Raw genomic sequence first — 18,814 nt, forward strand, 5'->3', positions numbered from 1 at the left:
CTGTTTTAATATTTTGCAATATATTTTTCTCAAAGGGAGATTTTTTCATTTAAGGGGATTCATTAATACCTTCGGTTGCGACAGGGTTTTAAAAGTTCTCTCAAAAAAGTATTTTTTGTTATTTAGAAGTTCGTCTAATTACCTACCAAGCAATTAAATTTATATGAGTATGCCGTGGAAATTATTTTTATAATGAAAAATCAAGATATTTAAATACAAAGACAAAACAAAAGTCCATCATGTAATTTTGTTATTAAAAATAGTTTAATTTCTAAGTCAGCTTTTCTCATACACAATGTTTTTTTTTGTTTTTTTTTACTTTACACAATCACCTTTCAAAACAAGCTGCCTACACTTCAAATTTTAAATACTTTACATAATTTATTATCTAACATAAGTTCACAACAACTTTGAAGACGTTCGTTAACTTCTTCTAATGATGATGATGATGCATTGTCTTAATTACTGATCCTCCAGTGGTGGTCATTTTGGAAACACCATCAGTTTTGTCAGTTTCACTATCACTACTAGTTGTTGTAGCATCTAAATTTTGTAGCTGTTGATTCCACATTCCAGCATAGACACCATTTCGTTGCACCAAGTCTTCGTGGCGACCTCGTTCAGCAATACCGCCATCTTGGAGCACAAGTATTTCATCGGCATGAATAACAGTTGATAACCGATGTGCAATGATTATCGTTGTTCTATTAGCACAAACTCTTGCTAGAGCAGCCTGAATGTTGCGTTCGGTGTGTGTGTCCAAAGCGCTAGTCGCCTCATCGAGCAGCACTATCACTGGTGATTTTAGTAGCGTTCTTGCAATGGCTACTCTTTGTTTCTCGCCACCACTTAATCGAAGACCTCGCTCACCTACCTTTGTATCGTATCGATCTGGGAAAGATAGAATGCGTTCATGCATGTCAGCATTGCGGGCGGCTTCGAAAACTTCATCAGCCGATGAACCAATTTTTCCATATTCAATGTTATAGAATATACTGTTATTAAATAGAACAGTATCTTGGGGCACAACTCCAATACACTGACGTAGTGTATTCTGTTTAACCAGCTTTATATTTTGTCCATCTATAAGAATACCTCCATGCATTACGTCATAGAATCGGAAAAGCAGCCGAACAATGGTACTTTTTCCAGCACCAGAAGGACCAACGATTGCAACAGTCTTACCGGAATTGACGGTAAAACTAATATTGCGTAGAACTATTTTTTCTGGACTATAACCAAAGGTTACATTGGAGAATTCAATTTTACCGCCTGAACATAAGAGATTTGAAGCTCCTGGAGCATCAAAGACTTCTTCTTCTTCCTTAAGCAAATCAAACATATTTTCCATATCGACAAAATTCTTTTGTATCGCTCGATAATATGTTCCGAACCAATTCAATGGCATATACAAGTCCATGAGATAAGTAAAGAAGAGAACATAATCACCGACTGTTAGAATTTTATGATTTGCTACGAGATACACGCAAAGTAGGGAGCCGGTTAAAAGTCCCAAACACAGGATGATGTTTTGAGATGTATTCAATATGTTTAGAGTAACAAGTGAACGAAATTCTTCTTTCTGAAATGAAAATGAAAAAATATATATATTCATTAAAAAAGAAACATTCAGTGGCAGGTCGGCTAAGATAATTTTGAATACGACGCATTTAAAAGTGATGATTATATTTTTAAGTTCCGGACCTTTGGTTCTTTTAAGACCCTTGAATATTTAATAATTGAACTAGATCGAGGTTTAACTGTTTTCATAGTCAGTGTACCTAATTTTTCAGTTCCTATTCTAAATCCAGAACTGTCATACAAGGGGTCTTGGCCTGTGCCTTCTAACTTCGGATTCGGCATATAAACTGTAGGTCCCTTCTATTTCTGACAACATTACTCGCACACAGGAATGGTTAAGATTTGTAAGTCACTAGGCCCTAGTTCTTCATGGACTGTTGCTTCACCTAATTTATTCAAATTGAACAGGGAAAGCTTAAGTCTTCGCATAAAAAGTTGTTTTTTTTGTTCTTCTAGAAAATTAGGCGAACAAATCGGGGTGAGCGCATTATTAACCAAGATCAAAGAGATTTAGAAAGAAACCATACAGATTCACTTGACACAACCTCTGCCTTTCTTTCCAGTTCTAAAAAGTTATTGCATAAATAGGAGTTGAATTCCACATTTTAGTTAATTTTTTACAAAACTGCGTCAAAGTCTTATATTTAGTCCCTTAAAAATTAAACTTATCCCTAATAGACTCCAATATATGCGCCCTATTCTGTAAATTTAAACCAATTAAAAATGAAAAAGCCTTAAAACAACCTGCACCGGGCCCAGGATATTATAACCGAAATCTGTTTTAATTAAGCAAAACTCTATTTGATCTACGAGTAAAAGAGGAGAGAGAAACACCAACTCTTCAGAACAAAAAAGAAAAAAAGAGAGGGAGAAGTATACGGTCTAAGATTTTGAGTCCTTTAAAATCAAAAACGAAATTCACAAGTACATAAACCTCGAACGGAAGGTTGCAGAGCTGAAAGTGGAAACATCATAGAGGAATCGCAGTCAATGCTAAAAATATCCAAAAACCACTTCTGCAGACTGTATAAAGGCGACGACGAACCGAATCCCGCTGTAAGATAAGATATTCTATTCAGTATAGACGACGAAAGCTAAAAATCCCGCCTGCCTTACTTAAACGAAGTAAAGATTGCCATGGCTTAAATGCTGAGCTTTTCAACGCAGCTGCAGATAAGTTGGTTAGGAGCATCCACCAACTTATCTGTAAAATATGGTCACAAGAAAGCATGTCAAATGAATGGAACTTCAGTATTGTTTAAACCTTGAAACTGCACCAAATTTACAAGAATCAGTCTCTTTATCATCGCTTACAAAACCTTCTCGACCGTTATATGTGAACGTCTTAAGTCCATCGTCAAAAACCTGAAAGGTCCTTACCATTGTGGTTTTCGACCGGGAAATTCAACAGTCGATCAAATATTCACACTACGAAAGATCCTGGAAAATACCCAGAACATCAAGTCGGCACCCAAAATCTTTTCATCTATTTCAAGGCCGCATATGACACTATCACAAGACCGAACTATATAGAGCCATGTCTAGTTTTACCATCACACGTCAGGATGACCATCGATAATTCGCCTTGCTCCATAAAGGTTGAAAACAACTTAACCGAACCTTTCGATGTCAAAAAGCTTTAGACAAGGTAATGCGCTGCATGCGATTTCTATAACATTGTCCTTAAAAGAATAGTGCAGAGGTCACACGTCAACACTAGAGGCACTATCTTTCAAAAGTCATTCCAATTACTCGCTTATTTTGATGACTTCAAAAATAGGTTTATCAGTTTATGAGGGCAAAGCAAAATACATTCTGTCATTAAAAAAGGACGTACAAAATCACCATTTCGGTCAAAACGTTACCATCGACAGACGTTACTTTGAGGAAGATATTTGTATACCTGGGCTCCACTATGAATGCAGAAAATAGAACCAAACGAAGGACTCCTAACCGCTGTTTCTTTGGGTTAAAAGTGCAATCATCTGTCGACCAACCACAGTGCCACTATAAAAGACCCTTATCATCCTCGTCCTGCTATACGTCGCAAAAGTATGAACTACGACAACAGCACCTTTGGTGGTTTCGAGAGAAAAGTTATCTGTTAGATCTATGACCCCGTATGCATAATAGGTGAGTGGACGAGAAGATGAAACGACGAGGTGAACAGCGACGTAGACTTAACCAGAAGGATACAAATCCAACGCCTGGTATGTCTGTTTTAAGTAGAGCGCATGGAAACCAGTGCTCCGGCCCGGTGTTCGAGTCCCCGCCCACAGGACAGCGCAGTAGAGGGAGACCGCAGACCAGGTAGCGCGCACAAATGGAAAGGACCTCACACAACTTTAAGTGCGCAACTGGATACACCGAGTTAAATGGAGAAGTGTAGCGATACATTAACTAAGTAACTGGATACCGATGTAATATGCAGAGGCTGTAGCGATGATGAAGAACATGGACACACTGCCCCACATCATTCGACATTGCCCAGCACTCTGTCACGCAAAATATTAATTCTTGGGTAGATATTTCTTCCATAATCTTAAGGAAGCAGCTTCTTAGGTATTATCAAGATTTCAAAATGTTTAGAAAATGACAACCTACAGACACTGATCTAGGTTAACCTTACCTACACTGATCTAAGTTTGGTGATAACTATATTAATAATTGTCATTTACTTAACCTCGCCTACCTTGTGTGACTTTTAAGAAATCAGTGAGATTTGCTTTTTAGTGGCGTTATGCTTAAATAAAATTCAAAACTTTAAGACCAATATGCACTGATATCTCCTCTTTAATCTTTCCCTATTTGCCTAAAGCTCGCACTGTGTTTAAACTTTAAACATATTAAGGGATTAATAATCCCTTGAGTGCCTGTTAATTATAAAAATGGCATATATTGAAAGATAATAGTTTAGTAAAACATTGATTTTCTTTTTAAAAGACATTAAGCTAGTTTTTTAGATCCCGAAACAATTACGATATCAAAAAGTCGCCACAGAGCACTATTCATAGCATATTCCTTATTTTAGTTTCTAAATCATGTAGCTCTTAGTAGTTTTCATAATATAACTGAATTATGATGACAGATTGTAGGACTCCAATAAAATACTAAACAATTATTTAGTTTAGTAATAATATCGAAGTATGATCACTTTCAATTTAATCTGCCCATTTTTTTAGAATAGATAAATACTAGTTTTATAAAAAAAAATCACTATTTCTAAGAGTTTAGAATAAATATTCACCTGATATTTCAATATGGCCTCTCTATATGCATCAACTTCATACTGTTCTGCTCCATAATACTTAACAGTTTCAAAATTCAACAAAGAATCAACACTACGTGCCCTTTGTTCATTATCAGCTTGATTCATTTGCCTTTGAAATTTTGTACGCCATTCAGTAATTAGAATTGTGCACACTAAAAGATTTTAAAAAAAAAATGACATTTATTAATTAAAAATTAATCAATCAAAATGGATTAAATTTTAACTTACTTATATACAAAAACATCGTTAGGAACACAATTAGACCGAAATACCAATTGAAGGCATAAACAAAGAAAACGACAGCAACCAAAATGTCAATGATAGTCGGAGTTATAGAGAAGATTATGTAATTGAGAAGATTATTTATCGAATCAGTTCCACGATCCATCACACGAAGTACTTCTCCAGTTTTCCTCTGCAAATGCCAGCGTAGTGATAAGTTATGCAAGTGTCTGAATAGATCCACTTCGATTTCTCGAGTTGTATATTGTTGTACTCGAATCCAAAGGAATGAACGGAGATTGTTTAATAGACCCATCGTACCAGTTCCTCCGCCTTGTAGAAATGACAAACCCACAAATATAAGCACAAAGTCCCATCGGAATGTGATAGGTTCTTCTGTCAAACTGTCAACTTTGGAAAGTATTTTTGTTAGTTTTTGTTAAATAAAATACACGTTTCAAAATAAGTGTTACCAAGTTTTTTACGATAGATTGGCAGGAATAATCTGATTATACGTCCACCTATCAGTAAAATGATGCAAACCATTACAGCAAGCTGCAACCAAAAATCTTTCTTAGGCCAGAGATAAGGAAGTAGCCGACGAAGTTTCTTCCATGCATTGTGAAATGCCGATCGACTTGCATTTGGGTTAACCAGCTCCTCGCGTTCATTTCCATCTCGGTGGTAAGGCCAAGAAAGACCCGGAGCCTTAAGCCCAAGGACGAATATCAACAAAGAAAATATGTAGCGACAACCAAACAATCCCATTTCGACTTTATCCTTTGTACTGAAAAGTTGAAATTTGAAACACTTATTTATTTGTCATTCACAAAAATAATACCTCTTTAGACCAAACCACCAATCTTCTTGTCTCAAATTTACGAAGGACAAATTTTCGTTGATAAAGCCAAGTGTCCAGAACAAAAGTAACACCAATCCATGACCACGTGTCGGTACAGAAGGTAATTGATAAAATCTCTCTTTTATAACCAAACAAATAGAAAAAGGATAAGCCAGGCAAGTTAGCACAACTGTAAGAATCTGAACAAAACAAAAATTAAGCAATAATTCATTCTGGGTTTCTATTTTCAATACTCACCATATATCCATAAATATCACCCTTTTCATACACAAAGTACATCAAGAGAAATCGAATGACGAAAAGTAATGGAAACATTCCCAACAAGAACAACTGTAGCCCATAAAGACGTGATTTTGATATTTGGCTTAGATCTGTTATTCTCGTGGCATATTTCTTATACATAATTAATTGAATAGTGCCAAATAAAAGTATGAAACCAGCAATAACAGAAGAGCCAACCGTATCCATCAGGCAATGCGATATGCCGTGGTTGACCCATAGTTGGGATAAAGTGACGTTAGGTGGACAATAAAGCATTTTCGTTCAGTTAAAGAAGATTTCTGAAACAAATTAAATACAAACATTAACATTATATTTTATAAATTAAAATGTATATAAATTTAAAAATGTGCATTAGAGAGAAATATTATTATTCAATATACAAAAAATATGGTTTTACTAAAATAATTGTTTTTATTATCATAAAATAATTTCCGAGTTTTATCTATAGTTTAAATTGACCTTTTTTGACAAAAAAAAAACGATCAATTTATGTTAATAAGAAAAAAAATAGACAGTTTAACATCTTTTCTGGAGTAAGAAGACTAAGCAAAAAGAAGAAAAAAAAAATAGAATGTGATGGGGGTCTACATCCTTCGTTTGGTGGGAAGGGTAATATTTAAGAAAAGTGAGCTGACATACAAAATCAAAGATTGGGAACAATCTTGAAGCAAGACATCCGTTTTTGCAGTAACTTTTTACAAAATGTTGCCTTCGATCTTCGATCAGAGATCTTTCGATCTATACAGGGCTGCTGTCAATGGCTTGCCAGAAGTCTGGCCGGGTGCCAAGCTCGAGGTTGTTGCAAGGGAGAATATTCCTTGCCGGCCAAGAGCACGTATAATGGTCCCGGCTCTTCACAACTGTCCAGACATGACCATGAAACTGATCAAAACAAGTAATCCGGACCTGCCTACTCACGACTGGAAAGTACCAAAGGTTGAGAGGAGACAGTGGGTCGCTATAGATCGGCTCTCGTGCTGATCAATAGGGAATCACTGGCTCCACTGGCCGCGACCGAAGGTGTGATTAGGTATGTTTTCGATAAAATCATGATGCGTATATACAAAAAAGATGAAGATACGCTAAACACGCCCCCCACAGAAGCCTCTTCAGCGGAGGTAGCGATTCATTGGCAACGAAAATGGAGGTCGATGCAACACCAAAAGTGGAACCATCGACATCCACTGCCCCAAATAAGCCATCTGACGTGGAGGCTAAAACTAAAGTCGACAGTAACTCCGACATGGAGACTGAAGACGCCATCTTAGGCATCCCCAGAGTGAGGAAGACCTGCTTAGGTCCTCCTCAGACGATGAAAACGCCGACAAAACAGTGGTGGAGGTTGATCTGACTAATAGTAGCAATGCTGCGATTAGTACAGATTAATTTCCATCACGCCATCATGGCCACGAACAACCTTATACTCCGACTGCATATGAACAAGGAAGACATCGTCTTAATACAGGAGCCGTGGGTCTCAAACTCCATCATCAGAGGTCTCAGGACTCCTGGCTATAAAATATTGTATGCATCGGAGAAAGGTGAACCAAGGTCATGCATGTTAGTAAAAAAGACTTAAACATATTTTTACTCCCCAATTACAGCGACAAGGACACCACCACCGCTGTCCTAACAACGGAAAAAGCCACCTACTGGCTCATATCCTCCTACCTTGGCCACGACAGCCCAATTCCAGGAAACACCCTGAGGAAGGCAATTGCGGACGCGCAATCGAAAAAAGTTGGTCTCCTAATTGGTTCAGACGCTAACGCCCATCACACGGTATGGGGTAGCTCTGATATAAATGAGAGAGGTGAGTACTTATTTGATTATTTATTAAGCACTAACCTACTCATAAGTAATATTGGTAATGAACCCACTTTTGTAACCAAAAATAGGAAAGAGGTACTTGATATTACACTTACCTCTGACTCGATCCACAATATGATTTCAAACTGGCATGTCTCAAAAGAGAATTCCTTCTCTGACCACAAATACATTCAGTTTGAGCTCAAAGATGTAGCAAATACATCTACGGGATTTCGAAATCACCGGAATACAAACTGGGAGCGTTATAGGGAGGTACTAGCACAACTGCTTAATCACAACCTTCTTAAAAGCTCATCCAGTAAAGATGAACTAAACCTTTCTGTAAATCATCTCACCGAAGCCTTAAATGAATCAATGAGATCTTCATGCCCTGTAACCATTTTAAAGGGTAAAAAGAAACCTCATTGGTGGCATAAAGAAGTAGAACCATTCAGAAAGAGCTGTCGTAAACTCTTCAACAGATCTAAGTACACTAGATCTCCTTCTGACTGGGGCTTATACAAACAAGCTCTAAAGCAATATAAAAAAGAATTAAGAAAGAGTAAGAGGTCTTCTTGGAGAAATTTTTGTGGTAAAATAGAAAATACTTCAGAAGCCTCAAGACTCAGGAAAATTCTCTCAAAAAGTCCAACAATACCTAGTGCTTTAAAGACAGAAGCAGGCACGTGGACTATCACAGATGAAGAATCTCTTAATCTGTTATTAGACACCCACTTTCCAGGTAGTTCTAACATACTCAACGACTTAACATCAGAGTCTCAAGCTTCTACAAGCGATTTAGTTGATCTAATAACGCGGGAAAAACTGCAATGGGCCATAGACAGCTTTGATCCATATAAATCTCTAGGACCAGATGGAATCATTCCGGCCGAACTACAAAAATGCTCAGACATGATTATTCCACCATTGGAAATCATTCTGACAAGCTGTGTAAGGTTGAGATATATTCCCAAAGCCTGGAGAATGGCAAAAGTAGTCTTCATTCCCAAAGCAGGGAAACCCTCACACGTTAACCCTAAAGATCTACGACCAATCAGCCTATCAGCCTTCCTTCTTAAAACCTTGGAAAGATTGATTGAAATTTATATCAGACATAATTTAAAACCATGTCTCATTTCCACAGCTCAACATGCTTACTCTAAGGGAAAATCAGTAGAATCAGCACTTCACTCACTGGTACGTACTATTGAACATTCCCTCGAATACAAAGAATATAACCTGGTAGCGTTCCTAGATATTGAAGGAGCTTTCAACAACGTCAGTTACCAGGCGATCACAACAGCAATGGATAAGCTGAAATTAGAGAAGTCACTCATAGATCTTATAAGTCTCATGCTCAAAAGCAGGACAATAATTTCTAACATGAGAAGTTTTACTACCACCAGATCGGTGAATCGAGGCACTCCCCAAGGTGGAGTCCTTTCGCCTCTTTTATGGAACATGGTAGTAAACGACTTACTTACAGCATTGGAAACAGAGGGTTTCAAGGTGATTGCCTACGCTGACGACGTTGCGATATCCGTATCTGGGAAGCACCCCCAAGTTCTCTCGGAACTCCTACAAAATGCCCTAAACAGGCTAACTAAATGGGCTAAGCAATGTGGATTGGACGTCAACCCACACAAAACAGAATTAATACTCTTCTCGAGCAGATATAAAATTCCTCAAGATTAGCCCACCCAAGATTAAAGGAATACCATTAAGCTTTTCCGACCAAGCTAAATATTTGGGCCTCATTTTAGACAAAAAACTAAATTGGAAGGCAAATATTGATGAAAGAGTCAAAAAGGCTACTGTAGCGCTTTTTACTTGTAAAAAGGCCATAGGGTGAAAATGGGGCTTCTCCAAAAATAACCCACTGGCTATACACTTCGGTAATGAGGCCGATACTCATTTATGGAGCCGTCGTATGGTGGACCGCACTGGACAAGATGGTAAATCTAAATAAACTCATTAAAGTCCAGCGGTCAGCAGGTATGTGCATCACAGGAGCACTTCACACAACACCCCCTGGAAGACGATGCGGTACACTTCTATACTGACGGTTCAAAGACCGATCACGGAGTTGGAAGTGGTATCTTTTCAGAACAACTGAATCGAAAAACTGAAAAAAAAAAATCGTTTTTGAGATTTATGCATCATTTGAAAGGTGGGTCGATGTTCTGTATTATAGTGAAAACCGCACCTTGTTTGGATTTTTTGGTTGAGGAAATAATGCAGTGGAAAGATAATTTGTGATGGGCTGGGTCGAAATTCTGTAATTTTACTTTTTGACGAATTTTTCGCAAATGAGAGCTGGCACACGCGAAACGTTGGTTCGTGTGTGCGATACAGAATATCACTCCTGAGCGTTTTTTTTCGGATTGCTTCACTCAAAAACGTCGCATAATTTCAAGGTAATACTCCTTATTAACTGTACGATCTTGTGGTAAGAACTCTTGATGCACTATGCCATTATAATCGAAGAAAACAGTAAGCAAAACCTTCACACTTGATTGAACTTGACGTGCTTTTTTCGATCTTGATGAAGTTGGATGCTTCCAGGTTGTGATTGTGCTTTGGTTTCTACATCATAACCGTACACCCATGTTTCATCACCAGTTATGATCCTTTTAAGCAAACTTGGATTGTCGTTGACGTCATTTAACAACTCCTAAGCGATTGTTTTTCTTTGACAAAATTCAGCAAAAAGCAAAAAGCCTAGCTCATAAAAACACGCCGAACCTTAGCAACTACCACAGAAGAAGTAAACAGTGAATATTGCTGAAAATCTCATCATACTTTCCGGGTACTTTTTAAACACAACTCGTATATAAAAATGTGAGTTAGCTTTTAATTTTTTTTTATAATTTAACCCCAATCCACAATAAAATATATTTTTTTTTAAATTTAATATTGTTTATTGAATAAATCACATCAAAGTTCACAAATTCTATAAAAAAAAATTGTGGAAAGCTGACAAGTCACTGGAATATAGGAAGAACTATTTTCCCTTCGCCGCGAATTCGTTAATAAGGAAATACGACGCAAGTCGAATTTATAGCTGAAACACAAACACGCTTCAGCTTCGGCTTCGCCTGAGTTCAGCCATAGTAATTCAATGCATGCTATCACAACGGAGCTTCGACCTCACGTTTCGTTTGACAATCGTAAAGAAAAGAACGTAATGTGACTCCAAACGGAAGCTCTAGTTCAATTATCTGAACATTTGCCTTGTCTTAACTGTAAAAAAATGTCAACAAACAAAATATTTGGGATGAATAATAGAAATGTCATTTAAAACAACCTCGGAGCAGGCCCACCGTAACTCAGGCGAAGCTGAAGCTGAAGCGTGTTTGTGATTCAGCCATCACTTATCTGAACATTTGCTCTGTCTGACAGCTCAACAGCTGTAAACAAATGGAGGGATGAAATAATAGAAATGTCATTTAAAGCAACCTCGGAGCAGGCCCACCGTAACGCAGACAAGCCGTAGCTAAAGCGTGTTTGTGATTCAGCCATTAAAAGGTCGAATTGAAAACGATCCGCAGCGAACCTCATAATCATGCCTTAGAAAACTAACAAACAAACGTTTTCTTCACTTTTATATGTTATTAAATGCTTGTTTTTTTCAGTAATCAATGCCCTTCACAATTATTAATTAAACACCAAAAAGCTTATATACACTATTCAGAGTTCTTAGGTTGAATTTTTGTATCTTTTATTTATTAAATTATTTTAACAGAATATAATTAATTACATATTGACACAATTTACGTTTGAAAACAATAAAATTACTTGTGTATTTAGTTCCTTTGGTAGGTAATTAAAACCTTGAAAACTTATTTTCAATACTCTCATTATTTTATGTTGTTATATTTAAAGCCAATTTTCACACATAACATATTTATCCAGATATATTTTTCTTCTTAACAAATATAATTAATAATTAATTAATTAACAAATATAATTTATATGTTCATTAAAGATAAGTTATTCGTCAAGAATATCTTATTTAATTAATTTGTTTTATTAGATTATTATTTACAGATACATACATTAATAGAAACATTGCACTGTGTGTCAAAAACAGAGTCAACGGACGGAGACATATCACGTTTTGTAGAGCTTGTTGCACTGATTTAAAAATTCCGTAATACTCCCAAACTTCGACAATAGAATTGAATGAACATAAAGAATAACCAATACCCAAGTATTCTACCTTGCGGTATACTTATGTTACTGTAGCTTGCTGAATTCTTCCTTGTATACAGGATATCCAAGGGGCCAACATTGACTCGGACCAATACCTCTTTGTAGCCAAGGTACGGCTACGGATACCCCGGTCCAAGCCAAAACAAGTAAGTACTGTGAGAAGTTTCGACGTTAGACGGCTTCTTAGATCGAAAAAAAGATAGCATGAGAAGCGCACGATCGCGGAGATAGAGGAATTTCACAACAGGAATGAGCTGCGTAAATTTAACCAAAAGGTAAAAAAAACTTTCGAGGGTATCAGCCACGGACCGAAATCTGTAAGGACGATCAAGGGAACATCGTAGTAGAACCGCAGTCTATGGTGGGAATATGGAAAGACCACTTCTCCAAATTACATAACGGCGATGACGAACCGAATTCCGCTGTAAGGGAGATAAAACCACTCAACCTAGACGACGCAGATCAACAATTCCGCCTACCCGACCTCGACGTCAAACAAAGCTGCTGGGGCTGAGGGCATAGCTGCCGAACTATTCAAAGCAACAGGCAATGACTTGGTAAGGAGCATGCACCAACTCATCTGCAAAATATGTTCGGAGAAAAGCATGTGTGATGAGTGGAATCTCAGCATAGTTTGCCCGATACATAAAAAAGGATTCCATCTAAATTGCGCCAACTACAGAGGCGTCAGTCTCCTTAACATTGCATACAAGATCCTCTCTGCCGTATTATGTGAACGTCTGAAGCCGTTCGTCAACAAGGTAATAGGTCCTTATCAGTGTGGCTTCAGACCAGGAAAGTCCACTATCGACCAAATATTCACACTACGGCAGATCTTGGAAAAAAACCCAGGAAATTCAAATCGATACCCACCATTTCTTTATCGATTTTAAAGCCGCGTATGACAGCATCAATAGGGAAGAGCCTGTCAAAATTATCCATTTGTGCAGAATGACGATGGATAATGCATGCAACGTCGTAAAAGATCTTACCGATGCATTTGATGTCTAAAAAGGTTTTAGACAAGACCATGCACTGTCAAGTGACTTCTTCAACATCGTTCTGGAAATAATTGTGCAAAACTCAACCGTCAACACTAGAGGCACAATCTTCCAAAGGTCCATCCAATTACACTGATACGCAGATGATATTGACATAATTGGAAGATCAAAGTGATGTCAGTGGAGCGTTGTTGAGCATTGCGACGGAAACAAAGAAGATGGGTTTAGTGGTCAATGAGGACAAGACCAAGAATATGCTGTCATCAAAAAAGGATATTGAACAACGACGTCTTGAGAAAAAACGTCACCATGAACAGCTATAACTTCGAGGTAGCTAAGGACTTTGTCTCCCTAAGCACCGCTAAAAACACAGACAACGACACCAACGCTGAAATCAAACGAAGAATAACTCTTGCAAATCGCTGCTTCTTTGGACTAAGAAGGCAATTGAGAATTAAAGTCCTCTTTCGAGCATCTAAAATCACCATCTATAAGACACTCATCATCCCGGTTCTCATTTATGGCGCTGAGGCCTGGAAACAAAGAAACATTAGAGGGTCTTTGAGAGAAAAATTCTTCGGGTGATTTTTGGTCCCGTATGCACAGATGGAGAATGGAGGAGAAGATATAACGACGAACTGTACAGGCTGTACAGCTACGGTGACCTAGTTAACAGATTTAAAGTCCAACGGCTTAAATGGCTAGGTCATGTAATGTAATGGCTAGGGACTGTAGCGCCACCTTAAGTAAGTAAGTAAGTATGGATAATATGCTCTAATAGAATACATTCATAAATTAAGAACTTAGATATTCGGTTCAACATGACGCTAAGATGGATTTATCAAGTGATGAGCGTAGAGTGAAAGTGTACTGGTGCCATAAAAGCCTCTATTTGACAAAATAAATCCCTTCTAAATAAAATGATGCAATAAGAGCTTTAAGTGCTCCTAAATGTTTTCTTGTTTCAGTTCAGCAAATACTTAGTGGCATTGAACGACATTTTCAGTTCTATTTATGACCTAAAGAAGTACATATGTATGTGTGATCATGTTTCAGCGTACACACATAACATACTGGGTTTTAAATTAGATACATATCACATTTTCGATCGATTGTGAACCACAATCTCTTAAAACATTTAACAAAAAATTACCATATGCCAGTGCAGACCATTTACACATGATTTGCTTTGAATAATTAAGCTTTATGATTTACCGATAAGAATTACAGCTTATCATAAACATCGTTATTAAATCCTAGGTCAGTGAGGAATGTCTGCATTAAAAAAAGATAAAAAAGTAAAGGTTAGTAAATAAAGTGTAGTATTTTCGTTTAACACCATAATGGAATGCGAAAATTTGCTGTTTTCCGATGAACCTAAAATCAATCGACTGGTTTCTGACGTTAGAAAATAGGTTTGGAAAAGGTCCACGAAACCTGTATCAGTGACAAAAGAAATAACCAAATTTGGGATGCATGCATTCATCCGAAATTGGTGTGTGCTCTAAGCTAAATGGTCGAATAACTGCAGCTTTGTCTAGTCGGTCAGAAATGTGGAAAGGGCATTATTTTTCAACAAGAAAATGATAAACATACTGCAAGGATCACTCGCGATTGGCTTCAAACCAAAGGAATTAATTATTTATTCTAGCGTCCACGGATCTGAACCACATTAAACATCTTTGGGGGATTTCATCTTTGGATTATTGCGCTAGATCAATGGATGAAGTATGGCAAAGAGTGGAAACAGAGTAGCAAAATTTTAGTATGTCAAAAACTTATTTACCGCATGTCAAACAAAATTTTAAATTAATTTCATTTGCAGTTTCAATTCAATAAAAAAAACTCAAAAAACTGACCAAATTACAATTGTTTTTTATTTTGCTTGCTTTTTGTATTAAAATCTATAGTGTCCGCCTTTAATGTTGAGCATTGGCATTCATTTTAATATGACAACAATTGAAATATTAAAGCTCATTTGATCGATTAGAGTTACTGTGTATTAACTTTTATATTTTAAAGCAATTGCATTAAATTATTAAAGCACAAACACCTCTTGAAAAATAAGATTTACTGTGTTTTCACGTTTATTAAGCCTACTTTCAATACTCTGTCTTCTGAACGTAAGTTTTTCGTGGGTACCATACGACTATGGTGTTCTCTACCCCTTTGTATAAGAAAACAATACTCTGATGATGTTTTGGATATCGCATTTAAGTAGTGAGTAATTGATTTATGTAAATGATGTCTGTACTGTTTCTTTTATTTAAACAAATCCCAATCCTTTCCACATGACGTATTCGTTTTGACACAAACTTAGCTTAATTCAAGCTTTTCCGACACAGAACTTTTTAGCCAAAAGTTCGAAGTTTACAGAAATTATCGTCATGTTGGTAATGCAAAGGATTTAGGTGGAGGTGTTCTCATAGCGGTAAAAAATACATATTTCTCTTCTTCTGTATATTTTCCATTTGAATTATCAATTGAACTGGTATGTGTAAAGATAATGGTACAGACTAAGACTATTTTCATTTTAAACGTTTATATTCCTCCAAAAAGTTTAGAGTCTGTTTAGCATTAGACTTTGTTATCAGTTTGTCCTGCGCTGACACCAATATTTTACTTCTAAATGATTTTAATTTATCACACATTAACTGGATTCCATCGAAAGACGAATCTTGCCTTGAAGCCTCTCTCTCTCTTCTTCACAATTGGAACTATCTTTTCTCGATAAAATCTTTCTTACTGACTTACAGCAAATAAGCTGTATTAAAAACTCAAAAGATAATTCTCGTTTTAGTATTTTCTTCTGACGCTATTAGTACTCTTGTTCTAGAATCTAGATCAGGAATTACTAATATTGTTAAAAACAAATTGGACATTATTCTTGACCTAAGAATCTCCTTACTGAACACAGAAGAGCTTATTTCCAGTTGTTGTCTAAAGATTTAACTATTTCTGGAATTGATGATACTTTAGCATTTTCTAATATTGACGAAGTAGTTTCAATTTTGTATAAGATCCTTAATAATTTTTTAGAAAACAATCTACCTTTTAGGAAATCAAGAAATACTTTAACCACCCTTGGTACACGAAAGAATTCCGTTTACTTCGAAACAAAAGAAATAAGGCATGCAAAACTTATCTCAAAACTCTGTCTCCAATCAACTTTTCTGTTTATGTTAAATTCTTTATTGAATTTAAGTCTCTTTCTAATTTTGTATACGCTTGTTATATTACTGCTATGGGCACCTCTTTGAAAGAGAATCCTAAAAAAATTTGGAAACTTGTAAACTTAAAGAAAAAATCAGATGGCTTTCCAGTTAAGTTTCCGTGAGTCATTTGTTAATAGCCCCCAAGAAGTTGATGAAGTATATTTTCATAATCTTTACTCCTTTTCGCAAACTAGCTGTAGTCACATCCATGTGCTACTGAGTACGGCCCTTGATCTTTTATCTGCGTTGAATGATGACTGCTCAGCCGGTCCTGATGGTACACCCCCGATGGTACTAAAAATGTGTTGTAATGCTTTAGTTCAACCTCTTACGTTCTTATTCAAACTTTCTCTAAAAACAGGCAAATTTCCCAGTATATGGAAGAAGTCATTTTTAACACCAATTTTCAAGAAAGGTAACAAGGCGTATATAACAAACTACAGGCCAATTGCAATGCTTTCTTGCATTCCTAAATTGTTTGAACAAGTTGATTGTGAAAGGGTAGCATATTTTAATAAAAATATCATTTGCGAACAGCAAAATGGTTTTGTGAAAAAAAAAAACAGTTACTAATCTCCTTACATTCTCAAACATATGTTCAAACGCTTTAGAACAAGGTTGACTGTGTATACACTGACTTTTCTAAAGCTTTTGGCCAACTAAGCCACGGAATTATTTTATTTTATTTAAACTCAAAGCTCTTGGTTTTTCACCATTTTTCTTAAATTGGATCAAATCATACCTTGAAAGCAGATCCTATGAGGTAAATTTTAGAAATCGTCTTTCAGAACCTTCTGTTGCTCAATCTGGTGTTCTCCAGGGAAGCCATCTTGGCCCTTTTCTGTATATCCTGTCTATTAACGACAACGTATCGTCATGTCTACGTTCAAGTGAAGTTCTCATTTTTGCTGATGACATTTAAATAATTTTTAAGATTATAAAGTCCACCCATGATCGTATCCTTTTACAAGCCGACATTGATAGTTTCACATTTTGGTGTTAGAAAAATAGACTTGCCCTGAACCCCTAAAAACTCTGTCGCGTCTCCACATTAGAATTTACACATCACGTTAATTTTATTGTCAATAAGGCAAGTTCTATGCTTGGTTCTATAAAACGCTGGGCAAAGGAGTTTAATGATCCCTATGTTACTCTTTCTTTGTACAATTTCCATATGTTCGTCCTCATCTCGTATATGCATCGCAAGTTTGGACTCCTTATAACGAAATGTATAGAAAACGTATCGAATCAATTCAACATAATTTCATTCGCTTTGCCCTAAAGGGTCTTCCTTTGGAAGATCCTTATGATCTGCCTCCCTATGAACATCGTATTCAGCTTCTTCTATAGCAATCTCTCCATCAAAGGCGTGTTAATAATGATTTAATATTTCTTTATCAACGGTGAAATTGAAGCACCTTATTTGCTTTGCTATCTCGTGTACATTTACCGGGTGGTAAATTCCATAGAAATAACTATGGAAATAAAGAAGCTTCAAGTCGAATGAGCATTTTATATAATAATATGTTAATCGATAGATTTAAATTTAAATAAGTTGGGATTAAAATCGTCTTTATTTTATCTTTTGTTGTTCTGTATTAATTCATGTTAAATGTTAATTATGTTTTGTATTTTGTGCGTGAATTAGGCTTTAATTGTATCATTATCTTACTAACAACTAACACTAGCACTTATGATGAGCCTCTGATCATGGATTGAAGCTTGCTATAAGCTAACTACTTTCTGAAATTCTGAAGTATAAAAAAATAAACGAAATCTGCATGAAAAGAAGCTGTCCAGGTTAAAGTTAATTTAAATTTTAATACATTTACCATATTCTTTGTTTAAATATCTTCCAAACGTTAAAAGAAAAAGAATAAATTAAATTTAACTATTGGCAATTTGCTTGCCTTGGCTCCTGAGCATTACTAAAGTGTTTTTCTTTTTATCTTGTAAAAGATTAAATATTACACCTTGAATAAGTTTTAAATTACTTATCATAAAAACAAACATACACATTTATCCGGCAAAAAATAAATTATATTTTAATTAGAAACCTGATAATAATTAAAAATAAAACCAATCTATTTTTCGGTTCATAATGTTAAGGTTCCTCGATCTGAGTTTTTTTTTATAATCTTTATATTTGTATTAAAAAAATGTCACTTTTTTAATTAGTTCCAACTTTAAAGTGAAAATAAAAAATTGAAATCTTAGAACATTAGAAATCATTAGTAATCTGAAAAATAATATAAGTACTTTATTTTGCAAAACAAAGATAAGTTCTTATTACCGGCAAGTCTTCCTAGCATAATATACAAATAAAAATAGATAGGTCAAAAGGTTGATTAAAATT

At 36.0% G+C, this 18,814-nt stretch overlaps 1 protein-coding gene across 1 annotated transcript in view; it reads right to left on the reverse strand.

Moving 5' to 3' along the window:
• Window positions 1-244: 244 nt before the first annotated feature.
• Window positions 245-18,814, reverse strand: part of LOC129939002 (ATP-binding cassette sub-family B member 6) — a 28,955-nt gene continuing 10,385 nt past the window's right edge. Inside the window, exons 2-7 of the mRNA XM_056046853.1 lie at window positions 6,174-6,496; window positions 5,916-6,115; window positions 5,548-5,861; window positions 5,081-5,485; window positions 4,829-5,004; window positions 245-1,582 (exon numbers count right to left, since the gene is read on the reverse strand). Coding sequence (XP_055902828.1) covers window positions 434-1,582; window positions 4,829-5,004; window positions 5,081-5,485; window positions 5,548-5,861; window positions 5,916-6,115; window positions 6,174-6,473 — 2,544 coding nt within the window. The 5' untranslated portion in view covers window positions 6,474-6,496 and the 3' untranslated portion in view covers window positions 245-433. The remainder of the gene's footprint in view (window positions 1,583-4,828; window positions 5,005-5,080; window positions 5,486-5,547; window positions 5,862-5,915; window positions 6,116-6,173; window positions 6,497-18,814) is intronic.

Source organism: Eupeodes corollae, chromosome 1, assembly GCF_945859685.1.
Source record: "Eupeodes corollae chromosome 1, idEupCoro1.1, whole genome shotgun sequence".
Classification (NCBI taxonomy): domain Eukaryota; kingdom Metazoa; phylum Arthropoda; class Insecta; order Diptera; family Syrphidae; genus Eupeodes; species Eupeodes corollae.